The sequence below is a fragment of the Taeniopygia guttata genome, chromosome 29 (assembly GCF_048771995.1).
Source record: "Taeniopygia guttata chromosome 29, bTaeGut7.mat, whole genome shotgun sequence".
Taxonomy (NCBI): Eukaryota; Metazoa; Chordata; class Aves; order Passeriformes; family Estrildidae; genus Taeniopygia; species Taeniopygia guttata.
This window is the reverse complement of record NC_133054.1, coordinates 2,802,806-2,826,138: the sequence shown is the minus strand read 5'-3', so window position 1 is coordinate 2,826,138 and position 23,333 is coordinate 2,802,806. Positions and strand designations below refer to the sequence as shown.

The window sequence follows — 23,333 nt, the reverse complement described above, 5'->3', positions numbered from 1 at the left end:
CCAGGGCCTAAAGGTACTCCAGGAGAGCTGGAGAGGGACTGGGGAGAAGGGATGGAGGGACAGGATACGGGCAATGGCTTCCCACTGCCAGAGGGCCATGGTGGATGGGATATTTGGCAGGAATTCCTCCCTGTGAGGGTGATGAGGCCCTGCAATGCTTTTCCCAGAGGATCTGTGGCTGCCTGATTCCTGTAAGTGTCCAAAGTCAGGTTGGATGGGGCTTGGAGCACCCTGGAAGTGAAAGGTGTTCCTGCCCATGGCAGAGGTGTGACTAGGTAAGTTTTAAGTTCCCTTCCAACCCAATCCATGGTTCTGTGATTCTTGTTAAGTCTTTGGCTTTGATTGCGTAGAACACCTGGAAAACAAATCTCACATGGAGAAGACAATAAAAAGCTTTTAAAGTAAGAGGTTCTATCCCAAGGCTGTTAATTGGACTTGGGTTAATATTTAACTGAGAGCAGTGGTAAACTGGCTGTGGTGGGCAGAGCATAAATGTGGGCAGAGCATAAAGGAACCTGCATCCTGCAAAATTCCTTATTAATCCATCTGCTACTCCTTGTCACTATCCTTTACATGGGAGCTTGTAATTAAAACCCTTGGGATAGCTTAAGGCACATAAAAAGGGATTTATTAGAGTGTCTTGACAGGTGGAGAAGAAAAGGCTGAGAAGTTTCACAGAGTTGCTGAGAGCCCGAGAGGTGGAGCCAAGATTCAATCTCTCTGCTCAAGGCTTCCTGCCAAAGTCTCTTTCAAAACAAAACATGGTGAACGTTTTATTTCAGATCACTGAGAAGAAATAACTTTCCTCTGCTACTCCACCAGATCAATCCTGAACTTTTTCAATAGACTCAAACCTCAGTCAATGTTTTTATGGCCATTAAATATTTAAGCATTTCAAATCACCAAGAAATATTTCCCCTGTTCATTTCATGTCTTGGTTTTTCGGGGATTTTTTAATTTTTTAATTAATTTTTTCAGTTCCTGGCTTCATCAAAGTGGTTTTCACAAGAAAGCTGATAAAAAGCTAATCTGGTTACAAAGAATCTTGCTGGAATTCTGTTTCCAAGAGCAGCTGATGCCAAAGGTTTCCCTGTACCTCATTATTTGCAAATGTTCTGTTCTGGAACACTTTGCCCTCAGCCCAGCAAGGGAGATAATTGATAGGATGAAGCAGCTGGAAAGACAAGAAGCTTAATTACGAGTTCTTGACAGCGCTATCAATTACACCCACACAGGACAGTAATTGAAGTTTGCAAGTTTCATTTAAACAGCGGCAGCATGCATGGAATTCCCAGCTGGAAGAGCAGGATTGGAGCCCAGGGGAGGACATTTGGCCTGGAGCTGCTCTGATTCAGCTTCATTTTGTGCCTCCAGTTTGTCTCTCCTTGGGCTCTGCTGAATCCCCCTCCCAGTACCCCTGTGGTACCCCAAGGTTCCTGAGCAGGGTTCTCACAGCACATGCCTTGAAAATTTGGAGCTTTTCAAGCAAAGAAAGAGTTTACACACAGTCTTTATTTCCTTTCTGTGGCCAGAGCCAACTGGTTCATGGCTGGGTCCAGGTTGTCCTCCCAGAATAAATAGCAAAAGATTGTGGATGGTTTAAGTGAGTTTTCTTCTACTTTTCTAAGCCAAACTTCTGAATTTGGGGTTTCACAGTCCTGGATGTCACAAAAAATTCATCCATTGGATCACCCTTCATTCTGGCCCCCAGCCCACTTGACCCCTAACAACCCTGAGTCCCCAAAATGTACCTGAGGCCACCTGATGCCACCCTATCAGCTCTGCCTCCCTCTCCCAGCTCTACCCCATCCCTGTTTTGCTGTAGGAGACAAAATATTTATGCCTCATTTGACAGTCAAAGGTCCCCAAATTTGAAGCATACCAGGTGTTCTCTGCTTTTCCCACCTAGTGGGAAGCAGAGAACACAGCTGCTTCCTGAAGCAGTGCTGGTGGAACTCGGTGTATCTGTGTCAGAGCAGTCATCTTTCTGCAGCTCCCTCCCAAGACAGGGAGGGTTGGTTGTGGCCTGTGTACCAGGGTAATCACGGCTCACCAGTGCTCTTCTAATCAACAGGAATTTTGGAAAGAGGCCCAGAAATGAGCCCCACAATTTTGATGGTGCTACAATACAGCCGTGACTAATTTCACGGCTTTTTGCCAAAGTAAATCAGGAGGGAACGTCTTGTTCTGGTCACAATCTGCACAGCAAAGGTGTAAAAAATTCCACCAGTCAGACTGGGAGAACTGGGGCAAAGACCAGCTCCATACTAGCACAGCACAACCTTTTCCTCCCACTAGATGGTGGTGTCTAGTGCATTTGGGCCCCTGCTGGGTTCCTGGGGGTGCCAGGAGCATCCTGGAGAATCCTGGAGCACCCAAAAGAGGGCTGTGAGGATGAGGAAGGGTCTGGAGGGGCCACACAAGAAGCAGCTGAGGATTGATTTGTCTGGCTGGAGAAGAGGAGTCTGAGGGGAGGCTCATTGGGGGCTGCAGCTTCATCCTGAGGGACAGCTCCGATCTCTGCTCTGGGGACCAGGGACAGGACCCAGAGAATGGCTGCAGCTGTGTCAGGGGACGTTTAGGTTGGAAATCAGGAAAAGGCTTTTCCCTAGGGAATGGTTGAACACTGCCCAGGCTCCCCAGGGTATGGTCACGGCCCCGAGGCTACCACAGCTCCAGGAACATTTGGACAATGCTCTCAGGAGGTGGGATTTTGTAATTAGTGGATTTTTTGGGGTGTCTGTGCAGGGCCTTGGACTCAAAGATCCTTGTGGGTCCTTTTCAGCTCAGGATATTCCATAGTTCTGCAATTCCATGGGATGAGCCAGATCACACCCAGAAACACTCAGGAACCTCCCAGGATGCCACAAGCAAGAGGTTGTTACAGCAGTGGGAGAGAATATTTAGGACAGCACTTGGACAACGAGGTCCTCAATCCATGGAAGCTGACGTTCCTCATGGACTCATGTTCCGAGGCTGACTCAGCCTGGGATGTTCTGTAAAACATGTGTGTGAACCTCTGGCATAAAACCAGCTCCAAAGAGAACTGACCTTCTGCCAGCTCCTCCCTTCTCCCTGTCCTCCCCCTATTCCCAGGATCCTGCTCATCTGCCAGCACTCCCAGAGGCTCCTGCTCTGCCTGGGCACAGGATGTCAGCAAACTCCTTCTCTCGGTATTCACAGCCCGGCGGTGATGGAAAACACACACCAAGACATCTGCTGGGGGCCCCCCTTTTGATCCTCTTCTCTTCAGCTCAGCCCCTGAACGCCAAAACTCGAAATGTCTGCAGCCTTTTGGAATCAATCTCATGACATTTTCATTGGTGATCTCAAACTGACGTTTGAAACAGAGTCTGGACTTGGATGATCCTTGTGGGTCCCACCCAGCTCAGGATATATTCTGTTATTCTGTGAATTTAGGGATGAGCCAATGAGGAGCCAGCAGTGGACATGACCATGAAAACATCAACATTGCATCTTTTTTTGATGTTTTCTGCACATTTTTTAATATGCTTTGGCGCTGGAAAGAAAATCATCTGCTTGATCACCACAGCTAAAATCTGAATGGTCCAAAGAACTGAATCTCAGCCTTCGTCTTAAATTTCTGTGGTCCATAGACCTGAATGTTGGCGTTGGTCTTAAATTTGTGTGGTCTGAAAGTCTGGAATTTGTGCTTGGTCTTAGATCTCTGTGCTCCAAACCCCTGGAATTTAGCCTTGATCTTAAATTTTTGTGGTCCAAACACCTTGATCTCAAACCTGTGTGCTCCAAAGACCTGAATATGATGTTGGTCTTAAGTTTTTTGTAGTCCGAAGACCTAAAACTGGATCTTGAACTTAAACTTGTGTCTAAACCCCAGAAATTTGGTCTTATTCTTAAATTCACATGGTCTAAAGACCTAAATCTTGGTGTTGGTCTTAAATCTGTGTGGTCCAAAGTCCTAAACTGGGCCAGATGCTCTTCTTGCAGAACTAGCAGGAACCGGATGAAAAGCTCATGGAGGAAAGGAACCACTATAAATAGTAAGAAATATGGTATTTTTTAGGCAACTCAAACACCAGATGAGATTTTGCCCTCCTACTCCAGCAGGTATAATTGGATATGGAAGGAGGTGCTGGACCACACCTCCAGAAACCAGGCAGCCCTTGATGGCTCCGCTGATGAGCAGAACAGGCTTGGATATTCCCTTCCAGGGAAACACTCCCAGTGTGCAAACAGCACTGAACGCCCTCGGGGGTTCCCAGCTGCTGCTCTCAGCTCTGCTTGGAACCTCACAAGTCTGGCGTCACCTGGAGCAGAGGCTGTGTCTGATCCCCAGCAGGTGACTCATCCCCTCCAAGGGAAAGGCATGAATGGGATGCTGGAATTGCCTCCAGAAGTGCTCATTTCTTAAAGGTTTTCTTCCTTTCTGTCCTTTCATTCTTTTCAAGAGTGATCAGTAAAAAACACTCAGGCCTGACCACAGAACTCATATTTTTTATTATTAATAAAATATTTTTACTATTAATCAGATATTTCTATCATAATTCAAATTTTTTACTAAGCTGATTTTTTTGTTGGTAATCCCGTATTCTTATTATTAATCAGATACATTTATTATTAGTCTAATACTAATCACATATTTACTCCATAATCTAATATTTAAATTATTAATCAATACCTATAATATTGATATAATCATATTAGTCCAATAATTTTTATTTTCAATACTTTTATTAAATATTGTATTATATTATATTATATTATATTATATTATATTATATTATATTATATTATATTATATTATATTATATTATATTATATTATATTATATTATATTATATTATATTATATTATATTATATTATATTATATTATATTATATTATATTATATTATATTATATTATATTATATTATAATATATTATGTTATATTATATTATATTTATTATATTATATTTATTATATTATATTATTACCATATATCTTTATTAATAATAAATATTTTTGCAATAATAATTTTCATTGTCAATATAATATTGTATTCTTAATCATAACACTTTAAATTAATTATATAATTGTATTAATAATACATTTAATTAATCATGAGATATTTTTGTTATTTATGAAATTTTATTTCTTCTGATTAGAGATGAGAAACACGCTGGTTGCACAATTAATTTATCCATTAAACCAGAGCCCTGTGACCCTCTGGACTGTGCAGAATTACTGCACTTCTTATCCTAAAAGATGAAGTTTTGCCTGAATTAAAGCCTAATCTGATAAAACCAGAATTGTGATGATGCGGAGTGGCTTTCATTTGGATCCTGAGGTTTCACCTGGATGGTGATGCCTCTGGTTGGCCATGAAGCTGAACCCAGGTGACACCCAGTTTTGAACTATAACATCTGGAGCTCCCTCCATGCAGTTCCAAAGTGCCTCCAGACTTTGCTGGAGTTTGGCTCCACATGGAATCAGGGAATGCGCTGGTGTTGGCAGTTGGGTCTTGTCTAGTTCTTTTCTTATTACCTGTGGAATTTCTTCCCACTGAGTTGCTAAGAAGCACTGATGGATGGGTGCTTGAGACGTTGGGGAGGGGGAACTCCTTTGGTTTTTGGGAGCTTGTCTGGGGGGGAAGGGAGCAGAGATACCTCGAGAATGGGGGCAGGTAAAAAGAGACGAGGTTGAGGGCAGCTGCTCTCTTGCTTCTGGGCTTGGTAGGAGGACAGTCGGACCTGCAGCTTGGGGAAAGGAATTCGCTGCTGAGAAGAATGGACAGGAGATCGTTCTCCTTTTGAATGCCTTTATTAAAACATGACCAGCTCGGATGGTGGCCCAACGGGTCATGCAAACACCACTGCTTGTGCTGCTGCTGTTTCCCAGAGTAGCACAGAGGAGGAGGAGTGCAACTTTGTCCGCTTTGCACACGGGCAGAGCTGGAGGTTTTCTCCTCACAGGAATAACAAGATTCCCAAAACCTAACCTGTAATCTGGAGTCTTTACTCTGGCTGACGTCTCAGCGAGAGGTTAAAAATGTCCTGGTGGACACTAGGACTAATTGCTCACCCTTTGTATTTGTTTAGGTCCTTCAATTTTGTGGTGGCTCGTTGTTCTAGGGGTTTTTCGATGTTGGATTTGGTGTGTCTCAACATTTGCATGTGGCTTCCGATGTTACTTCCTCCTCACAGTCCCAGGTGCCAATCTCTAGGAAGTAGAAAAGGTGAAACCTGACCCTACTGAGAGGGATTTCTAACTTGGGATGAACAGCAGGTAATTAACCGGGGATGAACAACAGATAGTTGATCCACGATCAGTTAACAGCAGGCCTTTGGAACATAAGCAATTTCTTATTCATAACAGCTGCCACCACCATAACCCAGTGGGGAACCTTTCTTCTGCTGCTGGCCCCTGCATCCCCCTGCCCTGCCAGGACATCCCGCAGGTTCCAGCTATTTGCTGTGGAATTTCTGATACATCTCGTCCGTCTCCCAGGGATTTCTGCTCATCCCTGTGGTTCCGGCCTGCTGTTCCGAGAGTGCGGTTGGGGCACCGGGATCGGCTGCCCAGGTGTAATGAGCAAAGTTCCCAGTGGCCCGGGGTCGCCTTCCTGGTTTCCATGGCAAAACTGGAACAGCTGCGAGCTCTAGCTAAGTACCAATAATTGCTCTGTTTGTTTTCTCTAAACTACCTAGAGATAACTTGCCTCTCCCACCCACGCTGCCATTCCAGGACTAAAATGCAAATAAAAAACCATTGGGACCATGGTGTTATGAACAAAATAGCCTGGCTGGGACACTTGGCTTGGGCTAAGTACTGACATTGAAATGTTAATTAGCTAATTGTTCCTGGGAATCACCTACCTCCCCCCACCCTCACTACCATTCTAGGACTGGGATACAAAATAATCCAGTGGAATCATGGGAGGGGGTTTTGGGGATGAAAAACACCCCTAAATGGAAAACATGGGCACAGTGGAGGGGGCTGTATGGGTGTGCTCGTTGGGGAAAAGGGAACCACATCTCTAGTCTGTGTTTGACCTGTCACCATAACCTACAGAGGACCAGACTGGACTGGGCTGTGGGAAGCAGGAGCAAAGCACACACACTTCCTGGTGTTACCAGGAGGGAAGGAGAGGGACAGCTGCTGCTGGACTTCGGCAGCAGGCTCTGCACATCCCCCCACCCTGCGGCTACCAGTGTGCCAGGAGAAAAGGAGAGAGGACAGTCTGCTGGGACTTCAGATACGGACTGCACACCTCTTCTCCTCCAGCTACCAGCGTGCCACGGGACCTCCAGGGACAGACTCTGCATTTCTGCTCACCCTTCCTCACCCTTCGGCTACCGGAGAAGCTACAACAGCGGAGGCGAGCTCGTTGTTGAGCCCCCTGCCGAGCTGACTTTTTAATAAAGAGCTGACTATTAATAAAGGCATAGACCCTGGTCATTTCAATTTGGGGGCTCATCTGGGATAGTCACGCCCGAAGAGGAACCCTGGACAGCTGGACAGCTCGACCACCTGCTTCGAGGGACCCTCGGGATTTGCTGGCTACTGGACCCTAGGATCAGAGTGAGACGAGCCACGCGGAGGAGCAACACGGAGGGACGACGGATTGGTGAGAAAAACTGGGAGGCGAGCGAGCGAGTGAGTGAATGAGTGAGACGGGGGCCGGCGGCTCGGACCCCCGAAGTGAAAGGGATCCCTAGTACCGCGTTTTCGGACTCCTGCGAAGGGGTCGGCCGGGAACGGGGGGGAAGCGAGTGGAACAGAGAGACTGAGGCCTCTCCTTAGAGGTAAAGGCCCTCCTCTGGGCATGTGGAGATTCTCTAGGGATAAAGTAAGTCCCTGGCAATCAGGGCAAGGGAGTTGTCCACAACAAGAAGGGGGCGTGTCCTGGCAGGCAGGGGGCATGTCCTGGGAGACAGGGCATGTCTTGCCAGGCAGGGGGCATGTTCTAACAGGTAGGAGGCAGGTCCTGGAAGGAAGGGGACATGTTCTGGTAGGCAAGGGGCATGTCCTAACAGGAAGGGGGCATGTCCTGGCAGGCAGATCATGTCCTAACAGTCAGGGGACAGGTCTTGGCAAGGTCTTGGCAAGAAGGGTGCGTGTCCTGGCAGGAAGGGGGCATGTCCTGGCAGGCAGGGCACAGGTCCAAAAGAGAGGATCCCCTTCCCTCAAGCTGGGGAAAGGACATTAAATATTCCAAATGGGATTGGGACACTCCAGATGTCTTAGTGGAGTGTTGCTAAACAAGAGTGACATTATTAAATTGAGCTTCTTGAACAAACTTTCGAATAAAATCAGCTGCTCTGTGCTTCGTTATAACTTTTTATTGGACTTTAAGGAGGTTCTGGGCGAAATTTAGGGAATATCTTGCTTCCTCTGATAAAAATCATCACTGAATAAGATCACAGAATCATGGAATATCCTGAGTTGGAAGTGACACACAACAATCAAGTCCATCTCAAACTCTGAGCAGGAAAAACCCCAAAATCAGATGTTGGCCAAGAAAATTTTCCTCAAGTACACCCTATCTCACCTTAACTTGGGACTGCAGGGGGAAAACTGAACCAAAAGCGAGATGAGGCTTTGTTATTCCCAGACTTTCTGCTCCTTTCTTCATCTGCAGCTGCAGTGACAGAAAAAAAAAGCTATACAGAGGATCTGCCCCCAAGTTATTTAATGAGTGACTCCTAGAGGGAATGATGGATCTGAGGTGTAGCCATGTGTCCTGGCTGACTGGTCAGACCAGACATACAAGACTTGGCCCTAAATCCCATTTTTACAGCAGATGATCTTCATTTGTCATTCTTTTCCAGACACCTTCTTCTACTTTTTCACTTTTTCCCGGAACTTTTTCCTGTGGTTGGATCAGATTTCCATGATTCATTTACATGGAAAGTTCTATCAAAGATCTCATCAGAGACATCAGAGTCCTGCCCTCCCCAGATCAAAACAAACACACCAGACAGGGTTTCAAGCTTTTAGTAGTCAAAGATAAAGGTTCCACACAGCCTGAGATTAAAAGCTCTGAGAAAGCCCAAGGAAGGTACACCATCACAATATCAGCATCCAGCAGAGGAGTGGGATGGAGACTCCAGGATGGTTGTGCAGGGAGAGCTCAGGATGATGCACAGCCCATCCAGACTAATGCTGACAGCAGGAAAATCCCATTGCCTCCGACAATGAGGGAATGGCTTCATCCTGTTCCACTGCTGAGATTTTGCATTCAAGTTTTACTTGTGGGCAGCATCTCCGGGGGAAACAGAGCCACTTCCATAGGCAGACCAGGAACCTGGGCTTGGAGAAGACCACGCTCCTCCCGACCTGCATTCCTCAGTCACATCTCTGCAGCTGGCATCTACACAGGTCCCACCTCCGTAACAACTGTCCCCTCCAGAGCAAACCCAACCTCCTTCCCCTCCACTGCCAGGCCTGCAGGTGCCAGCAGAGCTTGATCCCCAAACTCCAGAGATGGAGCTTCTTCTTCCTCCAGAGATTGATCCTCTCCTGCCTGAGCTCCCCCCTCCATACGCTGAGCCTCCACCATATCCAGATAATCCCCCATATCCCGACCCTCCTCCGTACCCTGAGCCCCCCTCTCCTCCACCAGTGCAGCCGCCACTGCCATAAGTGGATCCACCACTGCCATAACTTCCTCCTCCTTCCCCACCACCAGAGATGGAACCTCTCCTCCCAGAGCCACCTCCATAGCTTGAGCTCCCTCCATACCCTGAGCCTCCTTCTCCACCACCAATGCACCCACTGCTGCCATAACTGGATCCTCCATGACCTGAGCTTCCTCCTTCTCCAGACATGGAGCCTCTCCTGCCAGAACTGCTCCAGCCTCCAGAGCTCATCCCCCCACTATGGGGGCTGCAACTGCCAGAACCTGATCCATATCCACCTGAGCTGTGACCACCTCCAGACATGGAGCCTCTTTGGCCTGAGCTTCCTGTTCCTCCATACCCTGAGCCCCCCTCTCCTCCACCAATGCAGCCGCCACTGCCATAACTGGATCCACCACTGCCGTAACTGGATCCTCCATAACCTGAGCTTCCTCCACCTCCAGACATGGAGCCTCTCCTGCCAGAACTGCTCCAGCCTCCAGAGCTCATCCCCCCACTGTGGGGGCTGCAACTGCCAGAGCCTGATCCATATCCACCTGAGCTGTGACCACCTCCAGATATGGAGCCTCTCCTGCTTGAGCTCCCTCCATATCCTGAACCCCCATCCCCACCACCAATACAGCCAGAGCTTGATCCACCACTGCCTGAGCTTCCTCCATACCCAGAGCTGATTCCTCCTCCAGAGCTGCTCCCACCACTGCCAGATCCCGATCCCAGCCCCCCAGAGCTGGAACCACCACCAGACATGGAGCCCCTCCTGCAAGAGCCACCTCCATATCCTGAGCTCCCTCCATACCCTGAACCTCCTTCTCCCCCACCAGTGCACCCACTGCTGCCATAACTGGATCTTCCATGACCTGAGCTTCCTCCTTCTCCAGACATGGAGCCTCTCCTGCCAGAGCTACTCCAGCTGCCAGAGCTCATCCCCCCACTATGGGGGCTGCCACTGCCACTACCAGAGCCTGATCCATATCCACCTGAGCTGTGACCACCTCCAGACATGGAGCCTCTTCGGCCTGAGCTTCCTGTTCCTCCGTACCCTGAGCCCCCCTCTCCTCCACCAATGCAGCCGCCACTGCCATAACTGGATCCACCACTGCCGTAACTGGATCCTCCATAACCTGAGCTTCCTCCACCTCCAGACATGGAGCCTCTCCTGCCAGAGCTGCTCCAGCCTCCAGAGCTCTTCCCCCCACTATGGGGGCTGCAACTGCCAGAGCCTGATCCATATCCACCAGAGCTGGAACCACCCCCAGACATGGAGCCTCTCCTGCTTGAGCTCCCTCCATACCCTGAACCCCCATCCCCACCACCAATACAGCCAGAGCTTGATCCACCACTGCCTGAGCTTCCTCCATACCCAGAGCTGATTCCTCCTCCAGAGCTGCTCCCACCACTTCCAGATCCTGATCCCAGCCCTCCAGAGCTGTGACCACCTCCAGACATGGAGCCTCTTCGGACTGAGCTTCCTGTTCCTCCGTACCCTGAGCCCCCCTCTCCTCCACCAGTGCAGCTGCCACTGCCATAACCAGATCCACCACTGCCATAGCTTCCTCCTCCTTCTCCACCACCAGAGATGGAACCTCTCCTGCCGGAGCTTCCTCCTCCATACCCTGGGCTTCCTCCTTCTCCCCCACCAATGGACCGACCACTGCCGTAACTAGATCCTCCATAACCTGAGCTTCCTCCACCTCCAGATATGGAGCCTCTCCTGCCAGAACTGCTCCAGCCTCCAGAGCTCATTCCCCCACTATGGGGGCTGCAACTGCCAGAGCCTGATCCATATCCACCAGAGCTGGAACCACCCCCAGACATGGAGCCTCTCCTGCTTGAGCTCCCTCCATACCCTGAACCCCCATCCCCACCACCAATATAGCCAGAGCTCGATCCACCACTGCCTGAGCTTCCTCCATACCCAGAGCTGATTCCTCCTCCAGAGCTGCTCCCACCACTGCCAGATCCCGATCCCAGCCCTCCAGAGCTGGAACCACCACCAGACATGGAGCCCCTCCTGCAAGAGCCACCTCCATATCCTGAGCTCCCTCCATACCCTGAACCTCCTTCTCCCCCACCAGTGCACCCACTGCTGCCATAACTGGATCCTCCATGACCTGAGCTTCCTCCTTCTCCAGACATTGAGCCTCTCCTGCCAGAGCCACTCCAGCTGCCAGAGCTCATCCCCCCACTATGGGGGCTGCAACTGCCAGAGCCTGATCCATATCCACCTGAGCTGTGACCACCTCCAGACATGGAGCCTCTTCTGCCAGAACTGCTCCAGCCTCCAGAGCTCATCCCCCCACTATGGGGGCTGCAACTGCCGCTACCAGAGCCTGATCTATATCCACCTGAGCTGTGACCACCTCCAGACATGGAGCCTCTTCTGCCAGAACTGCTCCAGCCTCCAGAGCTCATCCCCCCACTGTGGGGGCTGCAACTGCCAGAACCAGATCCGTAACCGCCAGAGCTCTGGCCGCCTCCAGACATGGAACCTCCACCACCAGAGCTTCCTTGTCCTCCACCTCCAGACATGGAGCCCCTCCTGCCACAGCTGCTCCCACCTCCAGAGCTCATCCCCCCACTGTGGGAGCTGCAACTGCCAGAACCAGATCCATGGCCACCAGAGCTCTGGCTGCCTCCAGACATGGAACCTCCACCACCAGAGCTTCCTTGTCCTCCAGATCCTGACATGGAGCCCCTCCTGCCACAGCTGCTCCCACCTCCAGAGCTCATCCCCCCACCGTGGGAGCTGCAACTGCCAGAACCAGATCCGTAACCGCCAGAGCTCTGGCCGCCTCCAGACATGGAACCTCCACTGCCAGAACTTCCTTGTCCTCCACCTCCAGACATGGAGCCTCTCCTGCCACAGCTGCTCCCACCTCCAGAGCTCATCCCCCCACTCTGGGAGCTGCAACTTCCAGAGCCAGATCCATGACCACCAGAGCTCTGGCCGCCTCCAGACATGGAACCTCCACTGCCAGAACTTCCTTGTCCTCCACCTCCAGACATGGAGCCCCTCCTGCCACAGCTGCTCCCACCTCCAGAGCTCATCCCCCCACCGTGGGAGCTGCAACTGCCAGAACCAGATCCATGACCGCCAGAGCTCTGGCCGCCTCCAGACATGGAACCTCCACCACCAGAGCTTCCTTGTCCTCCACCTCCAGACATGGAGCCCCTCCTGCCACAGCTGCTCCCACCTCCAGAGCTCATCCCCCCACTGTGGGAGCTGCAACTGCCAGAACCAGATCCATGACCGCCAGAGCTCTGGCCGCCTCCAGACATGGAACCTCCACTGCCAGAGCTTCCTTGTCCTCCACCTCCAGACATGGAGCCCCTCCTGCCACAGCTGCTCCCACCTCCAGAGCTCATCCCCCCACTGTGGGAGCTGCAACTGCCAGAGCCAGATCCGTAACCAGCGGAGCTCTGGCCGCCTCCAGACATGGAACCTCCACTGCCAGAGCTTCCTTGTCCTCCAGATCCTGACATGGAGCCCCTCCTGCCACAGCTGCTCCCACCTCCAGAGCTCATCCCCCCACTGTGGGAGCTGCAACTGCCAGAACCAGATCCATGACCGCCAGAGCTCTGGCTGCCTCCAGACATGGAACCTCCACTGCCAGAACTTCCTTGTCCTCCACCTCCAGACATGGAGCCCCTCCTGCCACAGCTGCTCCCACCTCCAGAGCTCATCCCCCCACTCTGGGAGCTGCAAGTGCCAGAACCAGATCCGTAACCGCCGGAGCTCTGGCCGCCTCCAGACATAGAACCTCCACTGCCAGAGCTTCCTTGTCCTCCAGATCCTGACATGGAGCCCCTCCTGCCACAGCTGCTCCCACCTCCAGAGCTCATCCCCCCACTGTGGGAGCTGCAACTGCCAGAGCCTGATCCATATCCACCAGAGCTCTGGCCGCCTCCAGACATGGAACCTCCACCACCAGAGCTTCCTTGTCCTCCAGATCCTGACATGGAGCCCCTCCTGCCACAGCTGCTCCCACCTCCAGAGCTCATCCCCCCACTGTGGGAGCTGCAACTGCCAGAGCCAGATCCGTAACCACCGGAGCTCTGGCCACCTCCAGACATGGAACCTCCACCACCACAGCTTCCTTGTCCTCCAGATCCTGACATGGAGCCCCTCCTGCCACAGCTGCTCCCACCTCCAGAGCTCATCCCCCCACTCTGGGAGCTGCAACTGCCAGAACCAGATCCATGACCGCCAGAGCTCTGGCTGCCTCCAGACATGGAACCTCCACTGCCAGAACTTCCTTGTCCTCCAGATCCTGAGCCTTTTCCACCTCCACAGCTGGATCCTCCACCTCCAGAGCTGCTGCCACCCTTGGACATGGAGCCTCCACTGCCAGAGCTTCCTCCTCCTCCACAGATGGAGCCTCCACTGCCAGAGCTTCCTCCTCCTCCATATCCTGAACCTTTTCCTCCTCCAGACCTGGAACCACCACCACCAGAGCTGGACCCCCACCCTCCAGAGCTGCTGCCGCCCTTGGACATGGAGCCTCCACTGCCAGAGCTTCCTCCTCCTCCACAGATGGAGCCTCCACTGCCAGAGCTTCCTCCTCCTCCATATCCTGAACCTTTTCCTCCTCCAGACATGGAACCACCACCACCAGAGCTGGACCCCCACCCTCCAGAGCTGCTGCCCCCCTTGGACATGGAGCCTCCACTGCCAGAGCTTCCTCCTCCTCCACAGATGGAGCCTCCACTGCCAGAGCTTCCTCCTCCTCCATATCCTGAGCCTTTTCCACCTCCAGACATGGAACCACCACCACCAGAGCTGGACCCCCACCCTCCAGAGCTGCTGCCACCCTTGGACATGGAGCCTCCACTGCCAGAGCTTCCTCCTCCACAGATGGAGCCTCCACTGCCAGAGCTTCCTCCTCCTCCATATCCTGAACCTTTTCCACCTCCAGACATGGAACCACCACCACCAGAGCTGGACCCCCACCCTCCAGAGCTGCTGCCACCCTTGGACATGGAGCCTCCACTGCCAGAGCTTCCTCCTCCTCCACAGATGGAGCCTCCACTGCCAGAGCTTCCTCCTCCTCCACAGATGGAGCCTCCACTGCCAGAGCTTCCTCCTCCTCCATATCCTGAACCTTTTCCTCCTCCAGACCTGGAACCACCACCACCAGAGCTGGACCCCCACCCTCCAGAGCTGCTGCCACCCTTGGACATGGAGCCTCCACTGCCAGAGCTTCCTCCTCCTCCATATCCTGAACCTTTTCCTCCTCCAGACATGGAACCACCACCACCAGAGCTGGACCCCCACCCTCCAGAGCTGCTGCCACCCTTGGACATGGAGCCTCCACTGCCAGAGCTTCCTCCTCCTCCACAGATGGAGCCTCCACTGCCAGAGCTTCCTCCTCCTCCATATCCTGAACCTTTTCCTCCTCCAGACATGGAACCACCACCACCAGAGCTGGACCCCCACCCTCCAGAGCTGCTGCCCCCCTTGGACATGGAGCCTCCACTGCCAGAGCTTCCTCCTCCTCCACAGATGGAGCCTCCACTGCCAGAGCTTCCTTCTCCTCCATATCCTGAGCCTTTTCCACCTCCAGACATGGAACCACCACCACCAGAGCTGGACCCCCACCCTCCAGAGCTGCTGCCACCCTTGGACATGGAGCCTCCACTGCCAGAGCTTCCTCCTCCACAGATGGAGCCTCCACTGCCAGAGCTTCCTCCTCCTCCATATCCTGAACCTTTTCCACCTCCAGACATGGAACCACCTCCACCAGAGCAGGATCCACCCCCTCCAGAGCTTCCACCTTTTCCCCCTCCAGAGACTGGCCCTTTCATTCCGCTCCCACTGGTACCACCAGAACTCATTCTCCCCTGCACACTTTGTATGCCTCCAAAGACTCCAGCAGCTCTGGAATTGTAGTCAATGACACCTGCAAGAAATGGAAATTACATTCAATTTACTCTTTTTAACCAAAACATTCAGAGCAGGGCTGATTTAAGCATCATCCTTCCTACCCCAGTGGTCTTGGACTTATCTTTGAAGGGGCCAACAAGAATCTCCCATAGTAGACAACAACCTATGGAATATTTTCTCATTTTTCTGGGGTTTTTAGCTTTTTTTTTTTTTTTTTAATATAATTTATGTCTTATTTCACCCATGAACACCCAGTGCAACCTATCCTTTACAAAGGCCAAGACTGTTTGTCTCTTCTTCAGCTTCCTCAACTTTTCCACAAATTTTAGGATTAGTTTTTATTTCCTTCCCTTCTGTCCTGCATCAGAGACCTGTGGGTTAAATGTGGTGTTTCCCATTTCCTCCAAATTTATTAGGAATTAGCCAATAATTCTAAATCCAGTTGTTATATTAATGTGTGTTCACTAACCCCCCTTTGCATCCTTTCCTGAATTAAGATGGGAACTGGGATAGTTTGTTCCAGCGGTGTCAAGACCACAAAGTAGGAGCAGTTTTCCTTAAAAACCCTGAGAAAATCCTTGTGATACTCACAGATCGTGGCTGGTGATCCTTCCTGGATCCTGTGGAGGGAAAGTAACATTGAAGTAAGGCAGCCAATAAAATCAGAATTAAAATTCAGGTTAGGCTTTATCAATGATCTGCAGAAAGGTGACTCCTCCCAGGCCCAGTGCATCCCAGAGATCCCAGGGACAGATCCATGGACATGCTGCGTTGTCTGGGTGTTTCACCCAGGATGGATTTTGCCCCCACCTGTTCTCCTCCTCTTCAAGGAGTGATCGATACATGGCTATCTCAATGTCCAGGCCCAGCTTCACATTCAGGAGCTCCTGGTAATCATGCACAAGCTGAGAAAGGTCATCCTTGGCCTGTTGGAGGGCATTTTCCAGCTCCTCTAGCTTTTCCTGGCCGTCCCTGACTGCTGAGCTCCCACGGTGCTCAGCATCTTTAACAGCGTCCTGGAGGCTGGAATTCTGCAGAGGGAAAAAAGGGAATGTGACCGTGTCCCACCTGTGGGGAGAATTTATAATAGAATAATGGAATATCCATAGTCAGGAGGGAACCACAGGAATCATTGAGTCCAGCACCTATCCCAGCACAGGAAAACCCCCAAATCCCATAATTTTCACACCCTCCTGGCATTCCTTGGAAATCAAAAGGCTTTCCTCAGTGACAGAACAGCAAAAATACATTTGACTGGGTAAACTAACACAATTAACCCCCAATATAGATCCCAAAAATCTAAATCTGCTTCAATTGGAAGAGAAAACTCCATCCCTAATTTTGCCTCCAAATGACTGGCTGCTACATACTGCCTTGAGGTCTCATGGAAATGGGGCTTAAACCATTTAGTCCTGCTGGAAAGTATCAACTTTACCCTTTTCCTTGTGATTTCAATTTCTGGTTGGAGTCTTTGGATCTGCCTGGCAAGTTCCTGGATTTCCTGGTGACTGTTCCTCAGTTGCTCTCGTTGACTCACCCACATGTTCTGCAGGTCTTGGTACTGATGGGAAGAGGACACAACAAAGAAACATTTTTGGTTTCTTTTCCAATGAGGAGATTTGTGTTCCTGTTTCCCTGGTGTCCACTCACTCTGCCCCGGTACATGGCATCCACTTCAGCTGTGCTCCTGTGGGCCATCCCCTCGTATTCCCGCCTGACTTCCTCGATGATTCCATCCATGTTCAGGTCCCTTTGGTTGTCCATGGACAGAATAACATCAACGTTACCAACAACTGTTTGCAGCTGGGACAGCTCCTGCAGGGAAAACCAGATTAGGGATTTTAACAGTCCTTGTGGTCACTCCAGGTCTTTATAAGGAAAAAATGGGACATTGTGGCCAATTTCCCACTGGAATTTCTTCACCTGCAGCCCCCAGGTACCACTTGTAATTTGCAAGGTCTTCTAGCCTTCATGACAAAAGTTAGACCAGACTCCTTTTCAATCACAAAAGGCCAAGGATAATTAATTCTCCAAGCCAAAAAATCCCACCCAAGCAAAATTTCTGGGAATCTCCAGAAGGCGTGTCCTTCAAGACCTGAGGGTAAGATTTGAATCACTCACAGCTTCATATAAACACCGAAGGAACTCCAACTCCTGCCTCAGGATATCCACTCGGACCTCAAACTCTATTTTTCCCATGTAGGCACTATCCAGTTCCTGAAAAAAAAAAAAAAAAAACAAAACCCAAAATATTGTAATAATTGCATTTTGTTGACCCAAATGCTCCACTGAAATGCATTTCTGGGATCAAATAATGGCCTAGAGAGCTCAGATTTCTTTTGAAAAGCAAGGGGAACAAAGGGAAAGCATTTAAAATTGAAAAAATTGGCTGGGAAGTGAGTACCATGGCTGCAGCAATAATTCTGTTCCTGGGGCATATGAGAAATGGGAAAACACAATTTTTATTCATCTTTCTAGTAAAAAGTTTTCTCTTCACAGATAGCTTTATTTTTCTAAGCCATCTACAGACATTATTTAACTTGATAACAATATTACACTTGGATTGGGATTGAGAGAATAGGGAAAACCCAGCACTTTTTAGATATTTGTCCTACAAAGGACCAATTCATTCTCTAGATGAAATACTCACTCCTCAGTCTTGTTCTGGTTTTCAGTTACTTTGGTTAAAATTAGAAAAAGCTCAGCAAAAACTTCAGCTTTTGAGAACCTTGGCAACCACCCAGGTATTGTTTTATTTCCAAGACTTTGATTTGCTCAGGATCTCAGGTTAATTCACCTTTTTAAGCTCCACAAATTCCTCCTCCTTGGATGTGCGTTTGTTGATCTCGTCCTCGAATCTGGAGGACAGAAGGAGGTAGATTATTATCTATTATCTATTATTAATTAATCTATTCAATTTATCTATCCATTACCTTTAATTATTGATCTTAATTGTTAAGTCAGGTGGACCAGTAAACAACAGATTCATCATTTCACCTTAATTGCAATTTCTGGCAAGTGCAAACCCTCTACAAAAAGAGGCACTAAAACAGCCCAAAAAATGGGGTCAATACAGATAAATTCTACATTTAGTAATTCTGAACTAAACTTTCCATTTTTCAGAGCTGTGGGTGGACATAAATTATCTAAGCCAGAAAAGGTAACAACTCTTCCCAACTTCATCCCAAGCTCAGCTCTGTCCCTTCCCACCAGGGCCCCGCAAGTGGAATCTTGGGTCACTCACTGCTACGGGGGGGAAACAAAAGGAGGAGTCTGGCAAGGAAAGAGGATGGGAGAGATCATCTCAAACTTTGATTTTCCTCTGATTTTTGGGAGTTCAACCCTTACCAGACTCTTCCAGCATCACAGTCAAACCCCATAATGCACCTGCAGCAGAGCAGGGCTAAGAAACTCCAAACTCCTGGAGATGCAAAGCTGAGCTTTGCCATCCAAGGGCACAATGAGCATCACCTAGGAAAATCCCAGCACCTGTTTTCCCAGATTTGTGACTATTCACCTGTTTTTATAATCCTCAACAAGCTGGAGCATGTTGTAGGCTTTGGGATCCAGCTGCTCCTTCTGGCTCTGGAGGGTCTCAAGCTGCCGCTGCAGGTTGGTGATGTAGGACTGGAAGAAGCTGTTGATGTTCCTGCTCTCCTTGGGGCCAGAGCTCTGCTGCTGCAGAAGTTCCCACTTGGCCAAGAGTGCCTGATTCTGCCGCTCCAGACATTGAACCTGGAAGGTGAAGCAGATGCAGAGGGGCTGAATGTATCCAGCTGGCATCTCTGCCACGGAGACAGGCTGAGAGAGCTGGGGGTGCTCACCTGGAGAGGAGAAGGGAAAGGAGACCCTGGAGTCCCTTACGGTGCCTAAAGGGCTCCTGGAGAGCTGGAGAGGGACTGGGGCAAGAGTCTGGAGAGAAAAGACAAGAGGGAATGGCTTCCCACTTCCAGAGGGCAGGGATAGATGCAATGTTGGGAAGAAATTCCTCCCAGAGAGGGTGGTGAGGCCCTGGAATGGATTTCCCAGGGGATGCTCAATTCCTGGAAGTGTCCAAGGCCAGGTTGGACAGGGCTTGGAGCAGACTGGGATAGTGGAAGGTGTCCCTGCCCATGGCAGCAACTGGATGAGCTTTAAGGTCCCTCCCAATCCAAATCACTCCACAATTTCTGTAATATTGACCAGGTGATAACCTGGACACCCAATAGTTGAGGAAGGAAAGAAGAGTCACAGACACGCTAATTTTTCAGGAATATGGAATCTTAAACCTCCTCAGTGTAACCAACACCCCCTGCCCAGTGAAATAGGAAACCCTGAAGTCCCCACATGTAAAAGAGAGAAGCAGAGACAGAAGCACCTCCCAGATACCACCGGGGTGGGAGAGCCTTTGAGGCTGGTTTGAGTAGATGCAGAAGAGAAAACAAAACTGGAGAGATGGAAAGTAATGAAAAAGCTGAAGATGGACAATCTAGTAGATGGCAGGGCTTCCAAACCAAGAAGTGATTTGTTTAATAATTCAGAGAAATTGAATTCACTTGCAATTTCTGCTAAGTGCAAACCCCTGCAAGAAGAGGCATTAAAACAGCATGTTCTTGCAAGGTTTGGCTTTGCTTGAGAAAAAAAACTAACTCATCAAGATGTACAAGTCCCTCATCCATTTTTCCTGCTGGCATCAACAACATACAGGCACCAGAATATATATATATATATATATATATATATATATATATATATATATATATTCCCAGAAACCACTTTCCTCAAAAGAGAAGTGAGTTTATGTGCTGGTGTAATCTCAGCAGTTTACTGTCCTGCCACAAAAGACAACTCTGAGATCTTTATCGCAAGGCAAAAACTGATTCACCCAGCGGCATTTACAGGGATGCATTGTGAGCTTCACAGCAGCCTGTGGGAATTCAGCCAATGCTGTGATTTTGACATGAAGGTGTCCCCATGACTAACACCTACCTTATACCTCCCCCTTCCAGCACAGAGAGCAGGACTCACCTTCTCGATGAATGATGCAAATTTGTTGTTGAGAGCTTTGATCTGCTCCCTCTCATCTGAGCGCTCTCGCTGGAACTCAGGGTCCACCTGGAGCTGTATTGGCTTCAGCAGGTTGGTGTTGACATGGACCTCCTCAATGCCTCGGAGAACTCCAGCCTGTCCCAGTCCCTGTCCAGCCCCTTGTTCCCCTATGCCAAGGCCTCCTCTGAGTACCTCCCTGCCTGAACTTTCTCTGTAGGTGCCACCAAGCCCTGTTGTACCACTCTGAAAACCTCCCACGAAATATCCTCTTCCACCAAAGCCTCTCTCAGGTTGTCTCCAGCCACCAAAGCCAAGGCAGCTCCCATATCTTACTCCTTCTCCTCTGTAGCCTCCACCAGTATAGACATTCCTGAACCCTCCAAGGTTGTGGAGGCTCCTGCTACCGTACCCATGCCCAAACCCTCTGAATCTCCCGTCTCCAGCACCCAAGGTCCCGCAGTGAGCAGAAGAAGAACTGAAACTCCCATCCCCATATCCGGAGAAATATCGTCTCATGGCAGCACTTCCAGGTGGGAGAGCCGGTGGAGGAGGTGATGAAACAGGAGGAGAAATGAGAATGAAGGATCCTCAGCTACTCCAGAGGAGTATGGAAGTTCTCCTTTATACGTTCTGGAGGAGCTCATCTCCATTCCGTAGTAATTAGCAGGTTTCTAATGTTGTTATTGGGTTTGGTTCATCAGGCAGCAATTAATGGCTGCCCAGAGAGGTCAGATAAACACCAACACCGGTGGGGCAGTTGTGAAATTCCCCAAATCCTGCCTGACTCATGAGCTTTGCTGACGGATCTCCTTATCTCATTAACCTCCATCCATAATTACAGTTACCCCTGCTCATCCCCACAGCTCATTCTCCCCCATATTTCCCCACTTCTTTTGGTATTTCAAGGGGCACAGGACCTTGATGGTCCTTGGGGGTGGCTGACCTCCCTTTACTGCATCACCAGGAGCACCTGCTGCACCCTTTGTTTCCCATTCTTGTTCTTCTCTCATCCCCAGGATATCCCAGGAGCAACTTTTGCTTCTCACAGGGAGGATCCATCCCTCTCCCCATCTCTGTGCCAGACTCCACCTTTCCAACATTCAGTGACTATGGACATATAGAAGAGAATTTGGGAGCCAAGCTCCACTGCTGGCAGCACCACTTGGAGGCTCCAGCCTGGATCAATTACTTGAAAAGTCATCGAGATGTGATTCCTCCAAAACCACCTCTGGAACCACATCCCCATGGGAAGAACCTCCTCTTTGACCCTTACATGACTTTAGGAGGAGCTGGACTTTACCTGGCAGGATTCTCTTCCTCCCAAAGGAGCTGGATGAAGCCAGGCTGAGAATCCATCACATAGAGGTTCTGTGGTCAGGGCTGTGCAATCCTGGCTCCATTTGGAAAATGCCTCATAAATTCCCTAAATTAGGGGTTTGTAGCTGGAGGTTATTAAAACAGCTGGAATATCTCAAGGTGGACAAGACTGTGGATGCTCAACGAGACTTTTCTCACCTGGAAACACAGTGTTTTCTAGGAAAACATCTGAGAAACCCACTTTTTCCCTACTAAAATCCCCTACCTCACCTTACACTGGGAAAAGCCAAACTGGTATCTCAGATCTTCCTTCTGTGCTAATTTTTTTAATTAAATTTTACCCATTATCTACATTTCCTGAAGAAATTCAACCAGATTTCCATCTGATTTCCCCCTTTTTATAAACCTATATGAAAATCTGACTTGGACTGAGAATTCTGTCTCCTGCAGGAATTAATTACAGTGAACATTAAAAAATTGTGGGATTACCAGTATTTTAAAAGCAGGGGAGAGGGAAGGGAATTCCCGAAGGAGACTGGAAAGGTTGGAGCCAGGTGGGGTCTGACTCTTCTCCTGGGTGATGAATGACAGAATAAGAGGAAATGGCCTCAAATCGTGCCAGGTTTAGGTTGGAAATTGGGGGAAATTCCTTCCTGGAAAGGGTTTTCCAGCCCTGGCACAGCTGCCCAGGGCAGGGGTGGAGTCCTCATCCCTGGAAGTGTCCAAGAAATGTGTGGATGTGGCACTTGGGGTCATGGTCCATGGTGGCCTTGGCAGTGCCAAGGAAATCATTGGACTTGATGATCCCAATCTGAATGATTCTGTGATTCAGAAGGGCTGGGGCTGGTTCCAGTGTGATTCCCCTCTCCACCCCTCCTCTTCCCACTTTGGAAGTGCCTTATCCCAGAGCTGCACTGGGCAACACTCCAGGTAATCCCCATGGATCATGGAAGGAAGTGGTGTGACCCCAGAGAGTGAGCAGCCACAGCTCCCTGTGGAACATTGTGGTAAGTGTCCATCCCAAAATCCTGCCCTGTGCAGCAGCTGAAGTGAACCAGGCATGAATTCTGAGCTTTCTGTAGAGCTGGAGCCCAGAGCTCGAGCAAGGAGAGCAGCCATCCCGCCCCACGTGCAGTAATCCAGAGTGTAGGCAGCTGTTGTGATCAGAGCTGACACCGGATCAGCCTTCGCAGCACATCCCAACCACACCTGGACCTGTCAAGCTGGCTCCAGAAACAGGGATGCATCCCAAGAGATGTCCACGCATCCTGTGGACAAAGGGGGAGCTTCCTGTCGTTCCTTCCTCTTTCTGACATAGCTGGAACAAAGGGATCACAGGTTCATCCATCATCCTTCCCAGGGAGATGGATTTTCATGGGATCAGGGTGTTACAACCACAGGGTCAGCCTGGCTCCTTGTCTTGGGATTTTAAGGATAAGTTTACATTGCCCTCCAAAACTTGATCCATCCTGGGTCCCGTGTGCATCTGTTGGAGCAGGG

The 23,333-nt window shown here is 49.9% G+C and overlaps 1 protein-coding gene across 1 annotated transcript; it reads right to left on the bottom strand.

Annotated features, from left to right (window-relative positions):
- Positions 1-8,944: 8,944 nt before the first annotated feature.
- LOC100226538 (uncharacterized) lies at positions 8,945-21,094 on the bottom strand. Its single transcript, XM_072919689.1, has 9 exons — positions 20,496-21,094; positions 19,006-19,223; positions 18,286-18,346; positions 17,610-17,705; positions 17,139-17,303; positions 16,924-17,049; positions 16,299-16,519; positions 16,080-16,108; positions 8,945-15,504 (listed from the first exon to the last, which is right to left on the bottom strand). Exons 1-9 carry the CDS (start codon positions 21,030-21,032, stop codon positions 9,212-9,214), a joined length of 7,746 nt encoding a protein of 2,581 aa, XP_072775790.1. The 5' UTR covers positions 21,033-21,094; the 3' UTR covers positions 8,945-9,211.
- Between the last annotated feature and the right edge of the window lie 2,239 nt (positions 21,095-23,333).

Bases quoted from the DNA above. Each gene is read 5' to 3' on its own strand.
- LOC100226538 (XM_072919689.1), bottom strand. From the start codon at position 21,032: ATGAGACGATATTTCTCCGGATATGGGGATGGGAGTTTCAGTTCTTCT. The intron at 19,224-20,495 runs GTGAGTCCTGCT...TTCACCTTCCAG, and splicing joins TTGCATCATTCATCGAGAAG to GTTCAATGTCTGGAGCGGCA. The intron at 17,304-17,609 runs GTGAGTGATTCA...TTTTCCCTGCAG, and splicing joins TTCGGTGTTTATATGAAGCT to GAGCTGTCCCAGCTGCAAAC.